Genomic DNA, 20,740 nt, shown 5'->3' with positions numbered 1-20,740 from the left:
ACCCTGTGCATATGTCAAAGCTCACAGAACTGTATGACACAGGGTGAACGCTAATGCAACCTTCCAACTTCAGTTAATAATAATAATGTATTGATACGGAGTCATCCACTGTAGCAGATTTCGCACTAATAGATGCGATGACAGCGGGGGAAATGGGAACTCTGGACTCTGCAGTTTTGCTATGTGCCTAACACTGCTCTTAAAAACAAAGTCTGTTTTTAAAAAGTCATTGAAAGTCAAGTCCAGCAAACACAGATTTTAGAATTGTAGACTCCTCCACCGTCCTGCCCAGCGTGTTTCTTTCTCTTCCAGGTACAGTGGCACAAAGTGAGAACAACACACACCTCACGTCTTCCCTCATCCGTCCTGCAGTTCTGTAGGGAGGTGTTTCCATGTCCCCATGACCCACTCAACTCATCCGGTTAAGTTGCTGCTGTAAAGAATGCGACCACTGTTCTCACTGCGTAAGCGTGGTTTTATGTGGGGGGCACCCCATCATCTTTTTTTTTTTTTAATTCTCACCTGAGGATATTTTTTCCATTGATTTTGAGAGATTGTGGAAGAGAGAGGGAAAGACAGAGAGAAACATCCATGGGTTGCCTCCTGCACGAGCCCTGACCAAGGCCCGGGCCAGGGAGGAGCCTGCAACCGAGGTACGTGCCCTTGACTGGAATCGACTTCAGGACCCTTTGGTCCCCAGGCCAACGCTCTATCCACTGAGCCAAACAAGCCAAGGCCCCATCATCTTCACGGGAGAGGGAGTCAGTGGAAAGATTACACTTTCCCTTTCGGATCTGTCCACTACGTGTAAGAGCTATTTCTAGAAGAAAGGCCTTGATACCCCTGCCAAATTGTAGCTTCGTCAACTCATGCCAAGTGAGTTGTGTTCCAGGGACGGCGACTCATCCAGTTGGCATCACCCCACACGGCCAGCGACTCAGGATCCAGCAGCTCGGGTGCTGACGTCAAACGGATGTGAGGATCCTACCAGATTGGAAACGTGAGCTTGCCCACAGATGTTCCAACCAGCTGACAAGTGAATCCTCAAATGCTCCCCGTCTCTGGTTTGTTTAAAAAGTCCAAGTAATTCTTCATGGTCTCAGATTGCTGTGGACGGTCGCCCACTGGAGAAACAGGGCAGAAATGAAGGGGAGACTTGCTGAGGCGGGGGAGGGAAAAAGGCCCCGAGTAGGAAAAAGAAGTTCCGCTGCCGAAAAAAAATAGACGGAGATTCCGGACCGAGAAGCCCCATTTTTAGGAAAGTGGGCTGTGCTGGTTTATTTTTAAAGCGGGAGGCCGTGAATGGCACGCTGCATGCCGACCTCTCCCCTGGTTTATTTCCTCCACGCCCACTCGCCCTTTGCCCCACTTTCCTTAACTCTCTTTAAAAAGTAGTGGACTGCGCATTTTCGTAAGATGTTGGCAATGCTGTTCGGTGCAATGTGAAGTGTCAGTAAAAACGCCGTATTCAAAGCGTGAATGATAACTTTCCAGATGGGCTGTGACATTATTGTGGGTCCGTCTGCTGAAAATCTCTCACATCAAATTCCCTCTCTGAATATAAATCAAAATCTAAATAGTTGCCCAGCTGGCGTGACTCAGGGGTTGAGCATCGACCTATGAACCAGGAGGTCACGAGTTCGATTCCCGCGGTCAGGGCACATGCCTGGGTTGCAGGCTCCATCCCCAGTGGGGGGCGTGCAGGAGGCAGCCGATCCATGATTCTCTCTCATCATTGATGTTTCTATCTCTCTCTCCCTCTCCCTTCCTCTCTGAAATCAATAATTACATTTTTTAAAATTCTGAATAGTTACCCTGGAATACATGTGTGTGTCTATGTGCAGCCCTGCCCGCCAGAGGTACCTGATTAGTATTAACTGCGAAACCAAAGCCAGAAGCAGGGGGCCCCGTTCACCTGGTCTCATGACACCACATGTTTCAGACCCATACGCACCGGTCAGAGGAGGAGAGAATTGATCAGTGATAAAGAAATGGAACTAGGTAGTATGCTTGTCACAATTCGATAGTTATTATTTGCCACAACTTCTGAAGAGTTGTCCAAAGATTAAGACACGTTCTCATGGCTACAGTATTGAGCCCAAAAGTTTCTAGTTGCTTAAACCACATAACCTGGCCCTGGCAGGGTGGTTCAGTTGGTTAGAGCATCGTCCCGATACGTCAAGATTTCGGATTAGATCTTGGGTCAGGGCACATGCAAGAATCAACCAATCAGTGCATAAATAAGGGAAATAAATTGATGTTTCTCTCTCTCTCTCTCAAATCAAAAACAAAAACCCACAGAACCTGGCATGGGTGTCACCTTTAAAAAAATTTTTTTTTTTTATTGATTTTAGAAGAGGAAGGGAGAGGGAGAGATAGAAACATCAATGAAGAGAGAGAATAATTGATTGGCTGCTTCTTGCACACCCCCTACTGGGGATCAAGCCCACAGCCTGGGCATGTGCCCTGACCATGAATTGAACTCATGACCTCCTGGTCCATAGGTTGATGCTCAAGCACTGAGCCACGCTGGCCGGGCAGGCAAGTCACCCACCCTCTCAAGCTTCAGCTTTCTTGTTTCTCAAGTGAGGATAAGGGTACCTCCCTGACAAGAGAATGTGGAAACTCAACTATTTATATCCCGAACTCCAGTGACTGGCATGAGAGAAGGGCTCAGGAAGATGAGCAGATAACCGTCACTAATAAATGCAGCAGGAGTCATAAAAGCAGGTCGAGGCCCCTGCATGATCCAGTCACGGCCCCAAAATGATACGACATCTACCTACCACGCGATTTTCCTTTTGCACCGAGTTAAACCCAGCAGTGTAACTGAGAAGAAATGGCTAATCTTTAAAAGGGTTGTAAGTGTATTTTCAAAGTTAAATATTAGACGAGGGTCTGTCTACAGACAACCACTCCGGCTGGTGACACCATTTGCGACTGAAGTTTGCATGAGAGGGGCTGAAAGAATTTTGTGAAGTCCTGGACAGGATGTCCAGCTCCTCCGCGAGCTGACAAGTGCTCAGCAGTGGAGCGCCTGCTCGTTATAAATAGCAAGCCAGTGTCCCTCACCAGATGATGCGACTGAATAAGTCACCACGTGCTGGACGGACACTTCTAGAAGGGTTTTAACTGAGCCACATTCCAATGTTCCTTTTAAGTCTGAACTAGTATTTCTTTCCTAGCACTAACACATTTTGTTTTAATCCTCACCCGAGGATATTTTCCCACTGATTTTTAGAGAGTAGAAGGGAGGGGGTGAGAGAGAAACATGGATGCGAGAGAGACACATTGATGGGTTGCCTCTTGCCGGTGCCCCCGTCAGGGCCAAGGGATCAAACCTGCAACCCAGGTACATGCCCTTCACTGGGAATCACACCCATGACCCTTTGGTTAGCAGGCGGGTGCTCTAACCGTTGTACCACGCCAGCCAGGGCTACCAGGGCTTTCTTACAGGACCCTGACAGGTACAGCACTTGGAAGCGAATGGTTGTTGCCCTGGCTAGGCGGCTTGGCTGGTTGCACACTGAAGGGTCTCAGGTTTGATTCCTGGTCAGGGCACATACCCAGCTTAGGGTTTGGTCCCTGATTGGAGCACATACAGGCGGTAACCAATCGATGTTTCTCTCTCTCTCCCTCTCTAACGTCAGTAATTTAAAAAACAAGCATATCCTTGGGTGAAGATTAAAAAAAAAAAGACTGGGTTTGTCTACCACCTTCGGCACACATCTTAGGACATTTATGGTACTTGCTGCTCCCTGACCATGGGGTCCAATGTCACGGCCCCGTGTGATGCTGTGAGGGTGTCAAGACAATTAAGGTCTCTGGAGACTAGATTATGGCAGGAACAGAAAACTCGGCATAGGCAGGTATTGTGCCTTCTTAATGGCTGTAATTTTTCTTCCCGTCACTCCATTTGAATTTTAATATGTAAAAATTACTATCAATTCCCTTTATCAACAAAATGCTATTCCCTAGCACCTGCTTCATTGAAAGCAGGTGAAGAAACCCAAGTCACTCAATTCTCCACCAGATGGCAGCGTCACCTGGACCTGTGGCCTCCCTCCCGACAGGGCGTCCTCTTCTGGGGAGGGAGGGACAAGTGGGCACACGTGAGCGCTGGGACGAAGAACAGGCAGCTTCGGGACAGGCCTTTTCCTTTTAGAGCAAATCCAGTTTGTTGGTTTGTGTGTTTGAAAAGTCAGGCTTTGCTTTCAAATTCTTGGGAATGGGCTGAAGCCAGGTCACTTTCCTCATCCAGCAAAAATGTACCGACCACTACAGAAATGTGGGGAGCATAAGCCTGGGGGTGGGGTGGGGTGGGGTGGGGTGGGGGGGTGGGCTGGGCCCCTCCACCGAGAGCAGGAAATGCCGGTGGGGAAAGCCGACTGGAGGGTGGGTGGCTACCCAACGCACTGTCGGGCCTGGCCCGAGGGGGTGGAGTGGAGGGCGGGTGTCAGCGGGGATGTAGCTTTGAAAGCAGAGAAGAGGGGGCAATTCCAGGCAGAGGATGAGAGCAAAAGGCAGGGACGGGAAGTCAGTGGGTTGCAGGTCCAGCCACCAGAACAATGCAGGTGAGTGGAGGGAGGGCTTGCACGGGAGTAAGATTGGAAAGCGAGGCCTAAAGGGAGCATGGGAGCACCCCAGGCCCCCGAGGGGGGTGAAGGACAGGAAAGGACAGTGTGCAGAGTTGTCAGCGTGCGGGGAAGGCAGGGCTGGGGGCCGGCTCGGGGCTGCAAAAGCAGCTGTAAGAAGACACACCGGACACTGGAAGATGGGGAATATTCCTTTATATCACACATCTATGGTTACAAAGAACTGTTGTTCACATGATCTCATTATATCCCCGGACCAATCTGTAAAGCTGAACACTTGTCACATTTCGAGAGGAACTGCTGCTCAGAATCAATGCTCTCACCTCTGGCCACGATTCCTTGGTTGGTTTTTGGGGAGACTACCTTCCTTACCCCCGCCCCCATTCCTTCTCAGGAAAGGCCTTTTCTCCTATTTCCCCTTCAATACAGATGCTCGGGGCCCCTCCTCTTCTCCGGCTCTACCCTCGTTGGATCAGCGGTCGCCAACCGGCGGTCCGCGTAGCACTGGTGACCCGTGAGGTCCGAAAGGTTGGCGACCGCTGCACTAGATGACCTCACCCTCTCAGGGTTCTGGCCACCACATGTAGACTGACAGCTGCCAGTTCTACTCTGCAGCCCCAATCTTCTCCTTGAGACCTGACCCATATACACTCCTGCTTAAGTCCCACACGGGAGCACTCCCAGCAGCCCAGGCCTGGAGAGAACGCCGGGGGCGGGGGCTGCTGGGGGAGGAGGCCGGGGGCACGGAGCACAGGGGAGAGCCACTGGAGTGCAGAGGGATGTGCATCCTCCACAGTCAGCACTATTTTTCAATATTTTGATTCCTATTTTAAACCTTTTTATACATGATCCTAATTTCAAGTTGCTTCAAATTTTTCTTTGAAAACGAGACATTTACAATAAAAGTCTGAATGATGCTTCCAAGATCCCATCTGGCAGACAAGCCATGTACGTTTAGTCTGGTTTTACAATCCACTCGCTGGTTTGTTCAGCGATGGAGCACGCCTTTGTCAGGCATCGTGCAAGGCTCTGGGCGTAGCACTAATTAAGACAGAGTCCCTCCAGGAGCTCACAGTCTCATGGTAACTCGAGTGAGCTGAGGCACAGGGTGGTACGTGATTTACCGGTGAGGTAGACATAGCTAGGTACTTGGAAAAGGGGCTGGAGCGGGAGAGAGGGCAGGGGACAACTAAAGCCTGAATGCTCCCCTCTGAGCGAGGAGCAAGGCTGCACACAGAAACATCGCAAACCTGCTGGCAAAAAGCTTAGAACAGCTTCCAGCTGTCACCGTCATCCAATTCCTGTCTCACACTCTTTAAGCCACTACCTGATGGAATCTCCACACTTTCCCTGAAGGTGTGAGGCACGCCACCCGTCTGCTCAGACAGTAGCTGCAGGTCACCTGGACCCCATTCCACCACTGGGAATCAGACTGAAAGTCTTTAATTAAACCCATGATCTTTAAGTTCAGAAGATGCTAATAAGTTACAGATACCGCAGAAGTCAGAGGATCTGTTAATTTCCATATATACATTATTTTGGCTATACAATGGCGAGGAGACTCACTGAGACACACAGAAGCGACCTAAGCACTATACAGATATATACAGACATCACACTTAGATGGCGTGTGCACGCCCACCCACTGCGCAGCAGCTAATGCAGACGTGAACTCGCGTAAGGCAACTGCTTTTGTGATGACGATACATGATCCTCGAAGGGAGTCCACGCGGACTGACCGTTTCGGGTTAGTGATACTCTGCGGAAGGTAGTAGGCAGGATATCTAGTCCACTGACAAAAAGCAGTGAGTTATAAGAAGAGTTGCTTCTGAATGTGGAAACCATAATCATCCGGGAATCTAAGCAGTGAGCCACTCAAAGACACTACTGGCCTGTGCCACTGCCTGAGGGGCACTTCACAGTGGCTGATCGCTGAGGATCAAACGCGATGCTAATCATCCACGCGACGCTCCAAAGCCACTCAACACACGGGGCTCAAATCCCGTCAGTCACTCACTTCACTTTGCTGTGGAGGATTTTCTTCTGAAAAATAACAAACACAAGAAATTCTTCTAATGAGGGTTTAAAAAGCAACCGGGTAACAGCACACAATTCAACTGCAGAAAAAAGACGAAGAACCCTGGTCAGGCGCCACGTGAACGGCCTGAGGCTGACGTTCGGTCACAGGAACACACTGGAGGGCAAACATGTAGCCGAGAGCCCCCGCCGAGACTGTGGACGGCCTTCTCCAGCCACAGACCTCCCCAGCTGGTCCACACGGGGACACCGCGATCCCAAGGTCTCACTCTCAGCAAAACCACACGGAAGTTAACTGTCAGGTTCGAGTACGTTCTCCCAGGCGGCGGGTAGCTTTCATTTTGCTGGTAGTTTCCTTTGCTGTGCAACTTTTTAGTTTGATGTAGCCCCATTTGTTTATTTCTTTTGTTTCCCTCCCCCAAGAAGACAGATCAGAAAAAATACTGCAATGTGAAATGTCTGAAAGTTTACTGCCTATGTTTTCTTGTAGGATTTTTATGGGTAAGTCTAACATTCCCCCAACACCCTTTATTGAAGAGGCTATCTTTACCCCATTGTGTGTTCTTGCCCCCTTGTCACATTTTTTAAAAATATATATATTTTTATTGATTTCAGAAAGGAAGGGAGACAGATAGAAACATCAATGATGAGAATCATTGATTAGTTACTTCCTGCACGCCCCCTACTGGGGATCGAGCCCACAACCAAGGTACATGCTCTTGACAGGAATCGAACCCGGGACCCTTCAGTCTACAGGCTGATGCTCTAGCCACTGAGCCAAACTGGCTAGGGCTCCCTTGTCAAACATTAATTGACCATGAAGGTGTGGCTTTACTTCTGGGCTCTCTATTCTGTCCCGCTGACCTATGTGTTTCTCTGCCAGCCCCAGGCTGTTTTGATTACTGTGGCCTTGATGTCATACCACCTGATACCAAGTAGTGCGATTCCTCCAACTTTGTTCTTCCTCAAGATTGCTGTACCTGTTCAGGGTCTTTTTTGCGTTGAATCTACAGACCGCTTTGGGTAGTACTGGCATTGTAATGATGTTAATTCTTCTTACCCATGAACACAGTATATGCTTCCACTTATTTGTATCCTCAATTTTTCCCCCAGAAACCTCTATAATTTTATTCAGCAACATCACCCAGTACATTTTTAAAAAGTATTATACAACTTAAAAATCACAAGGACCTGACATTTCCCGAGACCAGAAAAGCGGCGTTTACCTTTGTCAGGCGTTTCTGAGTGTTTGCTTTTCTTAGCCGCCGAGGGGCCTGCCGCTGCCGAGCCCTTCCTGCCGGAGCGCCCCTGCTCCACCTCACACAGGTAGACGTCGATGGGCCCCTTGGTGCTCCGGATGTGCACCGTGATGGAGTCCTGGCAACGACACGCAAGCGTCAGCGTCAGCCACGGGTTCCGAACTGTGTCTGCCGCTCACCGGACAGAACTACGGGTTCCAAGGGACTTTTCTAAACATGTAAATGCAGAGAATTTCCTTTCCATGTTTGAGAAGACCATGTACTAAGCTTCTGTGACATTAAAAACGGCTCCTTGACCACAGAATGATGGTTCCAGAGCCATCGCGCACTGATGGGAACGCCTCAGTCCTCAAGGGCCCACTTTCCTCCCCGCGGGGTTGACTGACCCCTTCAAGGAATCTGTACGTGAGCCAGAACCCAGTGTCCTGACGACAGACAAACCGAGACTCCCCTGTGGTCCCAGGTGACCAGGGTGTGTTTCGATTTCCAGACCACGAAAGAGCTAGCTGCAAGACCATTCTTTTGTCCACATGAAAAAGCAGCTGAGATCAAGACAAAATATACCTCCTGTGATTTAAGCCACTGGAACCCACGAGCACCAGGAAGTTGGGAGCTTCTACAGGGAATGATGCCATGTTCTTAAGGAACAGCTCCAGTTAGAAACGGGTCCTTTGTTCTGACTGGGAGTGGGTTCGACCGTCAGCCTTTCTCCTCCCGTCCGAGCGGTGGGCCTGGGCTGGGTAGCACGGCAGCGCTGCCCCTGCTGCACAGCCCAGTGATCTCGGAGCAGAGCCCAGTGAGAGGCCTCAGGACCCCGTGCCGCCCTTCCTACAGCCTCCTGGGACCACAGGTAGCTGGAGAGCATCTGCACCCCCTTGGACAGTGCCTGCTGGGACAAGGAAGGTGGGTGTCCAGTCCTCCTCCCTACAGGGAGGTAAATCCCTACAGCATCACTGAGCACCCCTGGCCGACCAGCCTGTCAGAGCCGACCGTCTGTCCCAGGAGTGGCCACACTCCTTGGTTCCGACTCCATCCTTACCAAGCAACTGCTGATGACAATTTCCTTTCAGTACTAACGTCCCTGCAGGGGGAAGAGTGTGCTGGGCACTGCAGCTTGGTAAGAGTAATATTTTCACTCACAGGGCAACTGCACTTTTCACTGTTACTGTAGGACGTAATATTCTAGTTTCCTCAGCAGTCTTTTCTGAGCTGAGTTAGTGAATTAATCCCCTAGAGCAGTGGTCGGCAAACTCATTAGTCAACAGAGCCAAATATCAACAGTACAACGATTGAAATTTCTTTTGAGAGCCAAATTTTTTAAACTTAAACTATATAGGTAGGTACACTGTTATTAACTTCATTAGGGTACTCCTGAGGCTTAGGAAGAGCCACACTCAAGGGGCCAAAGAGCCGCATGTGGCTCGCGAGCCGCAGTTTGCCGACCACAGCCCTAGAGCCTTGGCTGACACCAGATTTCCTTCTGGAACTTCAGGACTTCAGCCAATTCCTGGTGATTCCTCCAAGGGGCCGATAGCCCAACAGTTGAGAAGACAAACGCTCGGGGTTGAAGTCTGGTTGTTTCTCACTCTGTGACCGCGAGCAAGTTCACTAATCTTCTGTGCTTAGGTTCCTCGTGTTGCGCTTGTTGTGTGATGTCAGTGAAAATGCGCACAGGGCCTTGAGCAGGACCAGGGTGCCTGCGAGGGTCACGCAGTTAGCGAGGCTGCCAAGCCGCAGAGCCTCGGCAGCTGCCCCCCCACCCCCCGCCCGAAGGCTCCCTACAAATGCAGGTCACCTACTTCTCTGGGGGCGGGGACGTCCAGCCTGGTCTCTGCCGGCGCTCTCACCGCGATGACTATCTGCTCGTGGAAGGCCCGGATGCTGTGGATGTCTTGGTACGTCACATACGCGAGCGTAAACCAGTCAAGGATCTGCAGAGGTCTGCTCTGTGGGGAGGTAACTCAGCTCTTGTCACACAGGAATGCGAGTGGAATGTCAGAATATGACCAACGATTAGGGGGGCAGCTGGTAAAAATATTTCCACACAGAATTCACATTTCATGTCTCAGTGTTTTACATTTATAACTCAATTTAAGAGTTCCTTTAAACTGTACTATTGTGATTATGATGACAATTTCTGGAGAAAAATATTAATAAAGTCTGAATTCCCAAGACAAACACAACTGATAAAGGTATCAAGTGCACCCACCCAATTCCATTCCCTCCTCACTGCTAGCACTCACGCTAAGAACCTCTGGGAGAAAATGTTCAGAGTTTAAGGGATAAGAAACCTTAAAATTGAGGTGGAAAAAAATCTCTAAAAAGTAGAAACATCCCAGCCGGTGTGGCTCAGCTATTGTCAACCTATGAACCAGGAGGTCACGGTTCAATTCAGGTCAGGGCACATGCCCGGATGCATGCAGGAGGCAGCCGATCAAGGATTCTCTCATCACTGATGCTTCTATCTTTCTCTCCCTGTCCCTTCCTCTCTGAAATCAATAAAAAAATATATTTTTTTTAAAAAAGTAGAATCAACTTAGAGAATTTAGTTTTTCAGGATTATCACCTAAATGGGATTTCTCGTCCAACCACCTGAATTTTTGTACTTGGTTGCTGGGTTGAGTAAAATTATAACAAGTGCGCGTTTTATTGGGTTACCAGCATTCCTTTTTACTCCACAGACCTCCCGACTGAGTGTAGTAATGTTAGCAATGGCCTTTCTTTTAACAGCGACTGGAACAGCAGCCTAGACTGCTGTCACGTTTACATAAATTGGAAGCACAGAAAGCTCGGAGTCGGTAACAGCTCCCCGAGGTGCCACCAGGGGAGCCCAGCAGCAAACAGCTCAGGAGCCCCAAAGATCAGCTGCAGAGACAAGTCTCCCCTCTGATCCAGACACTGAGCTGAAGAGAATGCTGACGCGCACGACCTCGGCCTTGGGGCCTGGAGGCGCAGTCGAGGCGCCATTTCAATGCCATTCATTCCGTTTCAGAAGTAAACGTGATGGAGAAATGAGGGGAAATAGGACTGTCACAAAAGCCAACAAGCCTTCTGCCTATAATACAGCAGCCAGGTCCCGGAGGAACGAGAATGCCCGCTAGTTTAACTGTAAATGCAACGTCAGCCTCAGCATCTTACTGCACGGCTCAGGCCAGGACGCAGCACTGAACGGAACCACCGCCACACCGAGACGCTCCGGGCCAGGATGGGTTACTAGGCTACACGACTAAACCTTTACGCCCTTCAACTTCTAAAAATCTGATTCTGTCTCATCTATATTACAGGCTAACCCCCCAGGCTGGCTACTCTTGAAGGCAGCTGCTCTGGGAGGAGACAGCTTTCGAGAGGCACGGAGCTAAAGGATATCTTTCATTGTCTTTGTCATCCGTCAACTCGAACAGCTGCTGAGCACAATCCTTAATCAACTCGTCCAGAGCCTCTTCCATGGCCGACAGGTCGGACAGCTCTTCCCGCAGCTTCTTCTGTTGGGGCACTGCTCCGAAATTGTTGAGATCGGATCCTCTTGGAAAGCAGGGGACAAGACCACCATCGGCCGCGCGCAGATGGCAGAAGGACCAGACTGGTTAGTGCCCTTCCCCAAGCTTTCGGCAGCTGTTTCCCACGGACAGACACTCCGACTCCCCCCCTGCCCTCCCTTATTCCCCATTACCATTATTCTCCCTCCGCACAGGCTGGGCCTTCCCCACTTCTCGCCCCTTTCACAGGGACTTAACCAAACAGCATAACCCCACGGGAAGCTCAATGAAGAGGCAGGGAAGGCTAACGAGACGATCACTGCACTGAGAGTCGGCGGTGCCCAGTGTGAGCCCAGCTCTACTGCACGCAGCCTGACTTTCCCAAGTTAGGGTCTTTCAGGGCCTCGGTGTCTACATATGAAAAGCAAGTCCTGGCTAAACGACAGTTCCTCTGCTAAAGTTTTCAGTCTGTATTCTTCCCTACTGTGCATATTATACCTAGTTCTATATGAATATAATGATTATATTCATTGTTCTTAAAACATTTATTTTCTTTATTATTGTCTAACCCAATACACGACCTGAGTAACAACTGCTCTTTTTTTCTTCAAGCTTAATGAAAATAAAGACAGAAAAGACTGCTACCGCTATCTTTTCCTTGCTCATTTTCAACCTGATTCCCATTAGTGATTCAGAAAACAAACGATAATAACCACACCCCGTGCTGTTTAATGTTATTTAGTAAACATGTTCCAATTAGACTTCAATCTGCATTTCTGTACTATTGGAAAAACACACCTCCTTGATAAACCCCTTTCCTCTCATCACCTTTAATTACTTAGAGTCATTCTGTGATCTTTGTTGGAGCTTCGTTTGCCTGCAAGGTCTCTCTGTACTGACATGCTGGGACTGTTTCTTACCGGATGCTTGGAGCTATTCCCCAGGCCACTTGCCTATTGTAAGCTAACAGCTTTCTTCTTATGGTATGTGCAGCCCCCTCCCCCCCCCCCCCCCGCCCCATACACCCAAATCTACCGACATCTATACTGTAAGGGCCTCTGTCACGTGACCCTTCCCAATCACATGTTGTCTTTAGCAATTGCCCTTTCGACATTAAGTCTACCCTTTTTCATTGAGGGCCATGAGTTTGTAAGTGTGATCCATCGCCTACCCACATCATCACGGGGGGTGGGAGGGGGTGACACTGTCCTCCAGAACAGCGACCCCAGCCCTGGGCTCTAAGTGTCTATTGCACTGTCTGCAAGAACCACTGTGCTACAACCTCACCTGATTCCGCTGATATGAATCATCAATATGAACTGAAGAAATACTTTGAAAAGTGAGTATCTTCAAACCAATCATATTCCACTTAACTTATCCATAATATCCTACTGTCTCTGACTCTTCAGTAGGAAAAAATAGCTATATATTTTGTGGGACAACGTGAAAAGATTTTATAGAACGCCTTTTCTAACAGAAGTCAAGTTTTCTCTCGTGAAACACTGCTCATACCCAGTTTGCGTTAAGCATGGCCTTGTCACCTAACGAGAAGGGAAAAAGCCATGAAGATTGAAGCCAACTCACATCCATCGAATGTGGTTCTTCGATTTTTTTTCAACCAGGTCGATCCCATCTAAGACATTGGTGATGTCATACACTCTTCGTTTCCGGACGCCCAGCTTTGTGGCAACCTTGTTTAAGTCAAGAATCCCCCCAGGAGCATTTCTGACGAGATCCATAAATTTCCGAGTTAAATACACCAGTGACACATCAAACCGAGGTGTCTTCACTTTTAGAGTTTCTGGGAAACAAAACAAACCCATTTGTAAAATTTTAAATATCATTTCTTTCTAAATTCATCCTGATTAGTAAGCACAGACACCTACAGAAATTCTACACACTGACCAAATCACAGCTAATTTTTATGAAAGATTTAGGAAATAATTTTATGAAATAGTTTCTCAAACTGGATAAAAATTAGCCCATCCCAGGTAAAAGGCTTTAGACCAAGCATGTCAAACTCACGGCCCACAACAAATATTTTTGAGGCCCAGCCAATATAAGGGTATGTAAGAAACGTTTTAATAAAAATTTTGTAACTTAGTTCTTACAATATCCTGTTATACATAATTATTAATAACGAACTACAACGTTTGCTAATGACTGCTGACTATAATCGTGCTGCATCCATTTCCCGTACACGCAGGCTCACCATCTCTCTCCACTAATATTAGCAGCGAATATTTTAGCAGCCGATTGCCGTGCCATTAGTCTTGGGCTGACTGGAGGCGGTGTCTGAGGACTGGCCAGAACTGAATGTTACAATTCTCCTCATCTTTCCCAATTTGATACTGAAAAAGAGTTCTTATGGTTTGGTGTGCAAATCACGTAGCTGTTCTAGTGTGGAGTATATGAATTTTCTTTTTCTCTACGTCCACAGCATACCACAGTCAGGGTGCCTCAAAAGAAATATTCACACCCCCTCCATCCGAAGTGCCCCGTCCAGAACCTCTGCAACGGCACACGCTGCTTCAAGACCACACGGTTTTTCCAAGAAAAGCACCTATTTCATAACATGAATGTCTCCTTTGTGCAGGCCATTCCTACACTTGAGATTAAACAGGCTTAAAAAGAAATTAAAAAAAAAAATTTTAAGTGTAACTAGAAGAAAGTCACAATTCTACAACAAACCTTGGAAGATTACAAATTAGAAATTCTAACTTTAAGAAGCATGCAGCTAGTCCTGGCCGGTTGTGGGTATAATCATTGAAAGGTTGTGGGTTCGATCCTCAGGGTGCGTACAAGAGGCAACTGATCAATATTTCTCTCTCACATTGATGTTTCTCTATCTCAGTGGTTCTCAACCTTCCTAATGCCGCGACCCTTTAATATAGTTCCTCATGTTGTGACCCCCAATTTCATTGTTACAAATGGAACATAATTAAAGCATAGTGACTAATCACAAAAACAATATGTAGTTATATATGTGTTTTCCGATGGTCTTAGGCGACCCCTGTGAAAGGGTCGTTCAACCCCCAAAGGGGTCACGACCCACACGTTGAGAACCGCTGCTCTATCTCCTCCTCTCCCTTCCTCTTTCTCTAAAATCAATAAAAAATAAACTAAAAGAAATAAAATAAAAACCATGCATTTAATTAAACTAGATTACTAGCAAGACATAGTACTATAAGCTCAGGACAAGTTTCCTATCATGTTAGTCCTTTTATAAAGAACAGACATGAGTTAAACACCTATAACTTGAAAGTGGCTGTAGGGAGATAATGATTAAAAAGATCTCCACACTAAAAGCTTTCCCGAGTCTAGCAAAGGACTTGACCACAACACCGTGAGGGAAGTGCTAGCGAGGGATTTAGTTACTTAAGATGAAATGAAGCCGTAACTGGAGCGGGAGCTGGGAAGCCTCCAGCAGGGAGGTGCTGGGAAGAGAAGAGAGACGAGGAAGGGGTCCTCCACTCTGACGGGGACACACACGTCAAAGGACAGAGCAGCGTTTGAGGCCACGGCGCCTGGGCGTCCGCAGGCAGCGGCTGTGGCAATGGGCGAGCAGCGAGTGCGGGCGCGGGGACGAGAGGTGGCCTTCCAGGGCCTTGCCGCTCCGTCCATTCCCTCCTGCCTGCTCCTTCTAGGGGTATGAGGTGGCTTATAAACTAACACAAATAAGTAAAGCCAAGTAAATGGGGAGCCGGGGCCTTCTCTGGAGTCAGGTGGAGTGACATCGCAGTCCCATTTCCGTCCCGGGAAAATCACCCGGCAGCAGAGGGCTGAGCCTGGGAGCAGGTGGCCTACACGGGAGGCGGTGCCCGCCTCAGGCTGGGAGCAGCTGAACTGCAGGCAGCGGTGCAGCACAGTGGTTAGAGTGTGGGCTGCAGCCAGAGAGGCCCACGGCGGGCTGAGCCCTGACTGAGCAAGTTACTTACCCTCTCTGGGCCTCAGTTACTCGTCTCTACAGTACGAGTAACAGCCCACACCCACATTCTGGAGGGTTGCTGTGACCGTCCACGCAAAGAGCTAACACGGGCCAGGTCTGGTGAGAGCTCAATGAGTGCCAGACAGTTCACGAAGCTGGTGGCGTGGGGCAGAGGGAGGAGCACCTCCAGGGTAAAACCTGAAGACCCACTACGGTGAGATGATGGCTGAGGGAGAAGTGAGGGCTGACGTTAAGGTTCTACATGGGCATCACGTATGCACCGTGGTCCAGTGAGCGCAGGGCCACATGAGGGGGCAGCGAGGAGTGGGCGCTCTCCTAACCGTTTCCAGGACAGGGAGCGGGGGCAACCGCAGTGCCTCCCCTTTCACTGACCGACTCTGCCCAGGGCAGGAGTCAAAGGAAGAGACAGGAAATCCCAGGAGCCAGGAGGGAAGGGCCGGCTCCTGCCTCCTGCCGGTCGCTGGTTCTGCGGACGGCAGCGTGGACGGCCCCCAGCCTTCGGGGAAACGCAGCCGAGCGGACACGCGCCGTGCACAGCAGTCAGCCCACATCCCCAGGAGACGCCAAGGGGTGCACCTCAGCGCAAATAACACATCTTATTTCAGTCTCTCGTCAACTCATGTCCATTTAAAAGTACCCACTTAAATCATAGTTCAAACTCAAAACCTAAGACCGATTCAAGAATCAACTTACTTCTCATGGACACATACTGTACATTATCTTCTAAGTTAATCATTATTTTTGATGGCTGGAAAAAAGAAACAAAGAGAAATTTAACTCAGTAACTTAAAAACAACAATGCACATGAACCGCATTTTACTGGATAATATAGAGATTTTCTTTTTCGCCCTGGGGTAATAATTTGGGTGTGAGAGAACCAGTCCTTCTTCCAAATTACATCTAGTCTCGCTGTAATCATATCTGGCTGTGTCATAGATTCAAATCTCTAAAGTAGTTCAAGAGAGAAGGGGAGGAGACATGAGGAGGGAGAGAGAAAACACGGATAGGAGAACATGTGACTGAACGGCCATCCATTTGCTGACTGCATCAGATACGGAGGAAGAAAGAAACGCCGAAATGACCAGGACGCTCCCTGACTCTGGAAGGCTCCGTCGGGGTTCAGCGATGTCTAAGTCAGTAAGTGCTCCGTGTGAGTGGCTCCCACAGACGTGCGCGGGCTCTCCCAGGCAGCCGCGCGTTCCCATCAGTCGATGCACACGGAGCAGCCCTTCTCCGCTGGGCAGTTCCGCGCTGCACAGCCAGCGGCTCTGGCATTCAGACGAACAAAGGCTCCTGTGAATTCCTGAACAACCAGGAAGTGGTGGCTCACATCAGCGTGTCGCCGCTTTATTAGCTATTCAGACAGTGAGAGTTTACAGAAACCTTCCGACGCCGCTGCGGACACAGGAACCCCCGTAAGCTGCCTGCTTACAGCGAAGCAGTGAGGTGGCTCCAGACGGGCTGTGACCAACCAGGGTTAGCTCCTGTCCGAGTGGAAAACCTGGCCTCCAACAGGCACAGCGAAGCGGAGGTAAAGTGAGTTCTACGAGGTGCTCCCCGAGAAGGGTCAACAGGCTACCGTGCATGCACACCGAGGGACTCAGGGTTCCCAGGGAAGGGCATGCTAGCACCAGGCTCAACATGGAAGACCATGAAAGCACACTAAGGAGTTTAGACTTTCTGTTTTAACCCGTGGAGACTCACCACAGATTTCTGAACAATAATATGGCGTATGCAAGCTCATAGTTTGGGAACGTAAGTCTGGAGAAAAAGCAAAAAGACTGGGGCCTGGGAAAGCCTGAAGGTGAGCAGCTACAAAGCTCTCTGTTGATGAGTTACAAATCCTGGGCACCAGGGCTTCCATATTGTCTATGACATGATGACCGCCCCTACTAACAAGTTAACTTGATATGGAGCAATTCCCTGGAAAGAGAATTGTTGGGGTCCAGCCCCAGCAGGTCCAGGGGTTCCCAAAGGTGTGGACGGAGTCGGCAAAGAATGAATGACACATAGGCAGCGTTCAGGTGATCATCATAGCCAGGTTCTCTAGCCAGGTTCTCCAGCCAGGTTGTTGTTTTATTGTCTTGTTACATCTGTATTTATACCAGTTGATTTTAATCCTGTCAATTTCTATTGCAAAGGTTAGGGCATTTCTTATCTCCATTCCAGGTGTAAAGATTATGTAGCTTAAGCATGACTGTTTGTAGTTAAAGTGATTAACTACCTACCTGGCACTTAGTTAAGGGGTTTTATCTCCTCCCTAACTTCAGGGAAAAATCCCTACCTGGGGAAACAACCTTTCTCAGAGAGGTGACCTTGGTTAAAACACATAGCGCCAAGGGGAGCAAACATATTAAAAACAGCATGCTATACACGCCAGGTCCCTTGAAACATATGCTGTGCAGATGTTTCTTTCCTGCAGCAACCGTGTCAAGCAGCAAGGATGGACCGGCTTCCGGCAGAGAATTATGCTGTAAGATTAACTGCGTGTCAGGACTTAAAGAAAAATGTAGTCCTGCTGGGGTGTGCGGAATCCATCCTCCTCATGTCACTTAGCCCCAGATCACCGCATGCACCTCACCCCTGGAGAGACTGGCGGGCTCTACACCCTGAAAGGCCCTTGTGAGGCGTCACCCGAGAAAATGGTGACAAGGTGGAGTGGAGTGGGGCTGCCACTTGAGCTGAGGATAACAGGCCCCTCAGGGTCACCCGTTTCCTTTTTATTCTGAAACAATCTCAGCCTCAGAGAAGGTGCAGCAACGGTGCGAAGAACTGCCACCTCCCGTCTCGGCCAGTGTTGCTGAGAGGGCAGAGCGTCAGCTCAACACTGAATGGTCCAGGGCTCAACAGTCAAGGGCACGTACTTGGGTTGCAGGTTCGATCCCTGGCTCCAGTCCAGGTCTCTCTCACAACAATGTCTCTCTCTCTCTCCCCCTAAAAATCAATGGAAAAAGTATCCTCAGGTGAGGACTGACCCAAAAAAAACAAAAACAAAAACAAGCCACATCCCTTTCACCCAAATATTCATGTTTTTACATGACTTTATCATGTTTTGTCCCATACCCACACATGCTTTTTTCTCGGAATCATTCATGCCTGAAGAATTCCATGTGTAGCTCGGGGCATTCCCGAACACGACCACAGTATAATTACCGACAAGTCTGTTCAAGACTAAGCAGTCTTGGAAAAGAGCCAGTGGAACCTGGACCCTGAGGGCACTGGCTGCACCGCCGGAGGAGCACGCTGCTGGCAGCTGGAGCTGGCACCTGGAGCGGGCACCCTGGCTGTGCTGAGAGCCTCAGCACCCGTCACTGCAGCGGTGTGGACAGCAGATGGTCACGGTCATCTAACTAGGAGGCTGCCGTGCACAGGGTGGACGGTGGCACCTGGTTGTCCCTTGCAGTTCATAGTCAAATGTATTGAGGAAAGACCTGGTAAACAACCAGGTAGTGGCTTTAACAATTTTGAGTGTCTCCAGAAGCTAAAAATTCATGACTTCCGAGAAAGACCGAATCTAAGGCGCTGCCAGGAGAACAGCCGAAAAAGGGAGGCACGGGCACGCCCGCACGCTTCTGGGTAACGCCCCAGCGCACCTGCCACCCTCAGGTCCTGGAGAGAGTGCCAGGGGAGCCGCACAGACCACCCCCACCCCAAGCCCAAGGTAGAGGGTTTGTCTCGAAGAAATCTGTGGGCAGGACGCTGGTCTACTGCGTAAACCACAAGTTTCAGTTTCTGACAGAACTGGGGAGCAGAGGGGACCGAGGTGCAGAGGGGATCGGGGTGCAGAGGGGATGGGGTGCAGAGGGGCCGGGAGCAGAGGGGACGGGGTGCAGAGGGGCCGGGAGCAGAGGGGACGGGGAGCAGAGGGGACCGAGGTGCAGAGGGGATCGGGGTGCAGAGGGGCCGGGAGCAGAGGGGACGGGGAGCAGAGGGGACCGGGGTGCAGAGGGGATCGGGGTGCAGAGGGGCCGGGAGCAGAGGGGACCGAGGTGCAGAGGGGCCGGGAGCAGAGGGGACGGGGAGCAGAGGGGACCGGGGTGCAGAGGGGATGGGGGTGCAGAGGGGCCGGGAGCAGAGGGGACCGAGGTGCAGAGGGGCCGGGAGCAGAGGGGACGGGGAGCAGAGGGGACCGGGGTGCAGAGGGGATCGGGGTGCAGAGGGGCCGGGAGCAGAGGGGACCGAGGTGCAGAGGGGCCGGGAGCAGAGGGGCCGGGAGCAGAGGGGACCGGGGTGCAGAGGGGATCGGGGTGCAGAGGGGATGGGGTGCAGAGGGGACGGGAGCAGAGGGGACGGGGAGCAGAGGGGACCGGGGTGCAGAGGGGACGGGATGCAGAGGGGATTGGGGTGCAGAGGGGACGGGGAGCAGAGGGGACGGGGAGCAAAGGGGTTGGGGAGCAGAGTGGACGGGGTGCAGAGGGGACCAGGGAGCAGAGGGACGGGGAGCAGAGGGGATCGGGGTGCAGAGGGGGCGGGGTGCAGATCTGGGGGCCGGGGAGCAGAGGGGACGGGGTGCAGAGAGGACGGGGTGCAGAGGGGACGGGGAGCAGAGGGGATCGGGGTGCAGAGGGGATGGGGTGCAGAGGGGACGGGAGCAGAGGGGACCGGGTGCAGAGGGGACGGGGAGCAGAGGGGACCGGGGTGCAGAGGGGACGGGATGCAGAGGGGATTGGGGTGCAGAGGGGACGGGGAGCAGAGGGGACGGGGAGCAAAGGGGTCGGGGAGCAGAGGGGACGGGGTGCAGAGGGGACCAGGGAGCAGAGGGACGGGGAGCAGAGGGGATCGGGGTGCAGAGGGGGCGGGGTGCAGAGGGAACCGGGAGCAGAGGGGACGGGGTGCAGAGGGACCGGGGTGCAGAGGGACTGGGGTGCAGAGGGGACCAGGGACTAGAGGGGACGGGGTGCAGCCGCGGGCCCGGCCGGGGGGGCTGCCGATCCAGGAGACGCTCAGACCAGCTTCCCGCGCAGGGACCGAGGCTGCCGAGCCTGGGACCCGACGGGACCCGATGACGCCCCCACTCCCCGCCCCGCGGCGCCCGGGCGCTCAGGACTCGGCCGTCGCGCGGACTCACCAGCAGGCCCTCCACGTTGATGGGGTCTCGGCACCGGCGGCGCACCGTCTCCTCCGCCGGGTCCACGAGCTCGCTGGGCAGCCTGCGCGCCGGCCGCTGCTGACTCATGCCGCCCGCGGCCCCCGCCCCCCGCGAGCCGCCCGCCTTCCCGGGCCGGGCCGGTCGCCGCCCCCGGAGCCCGGCTGGAGCAGCGCCCGGGCCGCGGACGGACGCGCAGGGCCCACGGCGCGGAGGTACCGCGCGGGCTGGAGGCGAGCAGGTCACTCGCGCCGCCCCGGGCGCCCCGCCGCCATCTCCCGCGTGCGCAGTGCGCCGCCCCCAGTGCGCAGGCGGCCGCGGGAACGCCCGGCCAATCC

General features: G+C 51.4%; 1 protein-coding gene across 1 annotated transcript; it reads right to left on the bottom strand.

Moving 5' to 3' along the window:
* Positions 1 to 4,773: 4,773 nt before the first annotated feature.
* E2F6 (E2F transcription factor 6) lies at positions 4,774 to 20,494 on the bottom strand. The gene is made up of 7 exons (XM_081101187.1): positions 20,385 to 20,494; positions 16,010 to 16,064; positions 12,952 to 13,168; positions 11,258 to 11,413; positions 9,691 to 9,805; positions 7,859 to 8,009; positions 4,774 to 6,638 (listed from the first exon to the last, which is right to left on the bottom strand). Exons 1-7 carry the CDS (start codon positions 20,490 to 20,492, stop codon positions 6,601 to 6,603), a joined length of 840 nt encoding a protein of 279 aa, XP_080957313.1. The 5' UTR covers positions 20,493 to 20,494; the 3' UTR covers positions 4,774 to 6,600.
* Positions 20,495 to 20,740: the final 246 nt, after the last annotated feature.

Source organism: Myotis nattereri (genome assembly GCF_964212035.1).
Source record: "Myotis nattereri genome assembly, chromosome: 10".
Classification (NCBI taxonomy): domain Eukaryota; kingdom Metazoa; phylum Chordata; class Mammalia; order Chiroptera; family Vespertilionidae; genus Myotis; species Myotis nattereri.
Note: the sequence above shows the minus strand (reverse complement) of the source record. Positions and strands in the feature narration are given on the sequence as shown.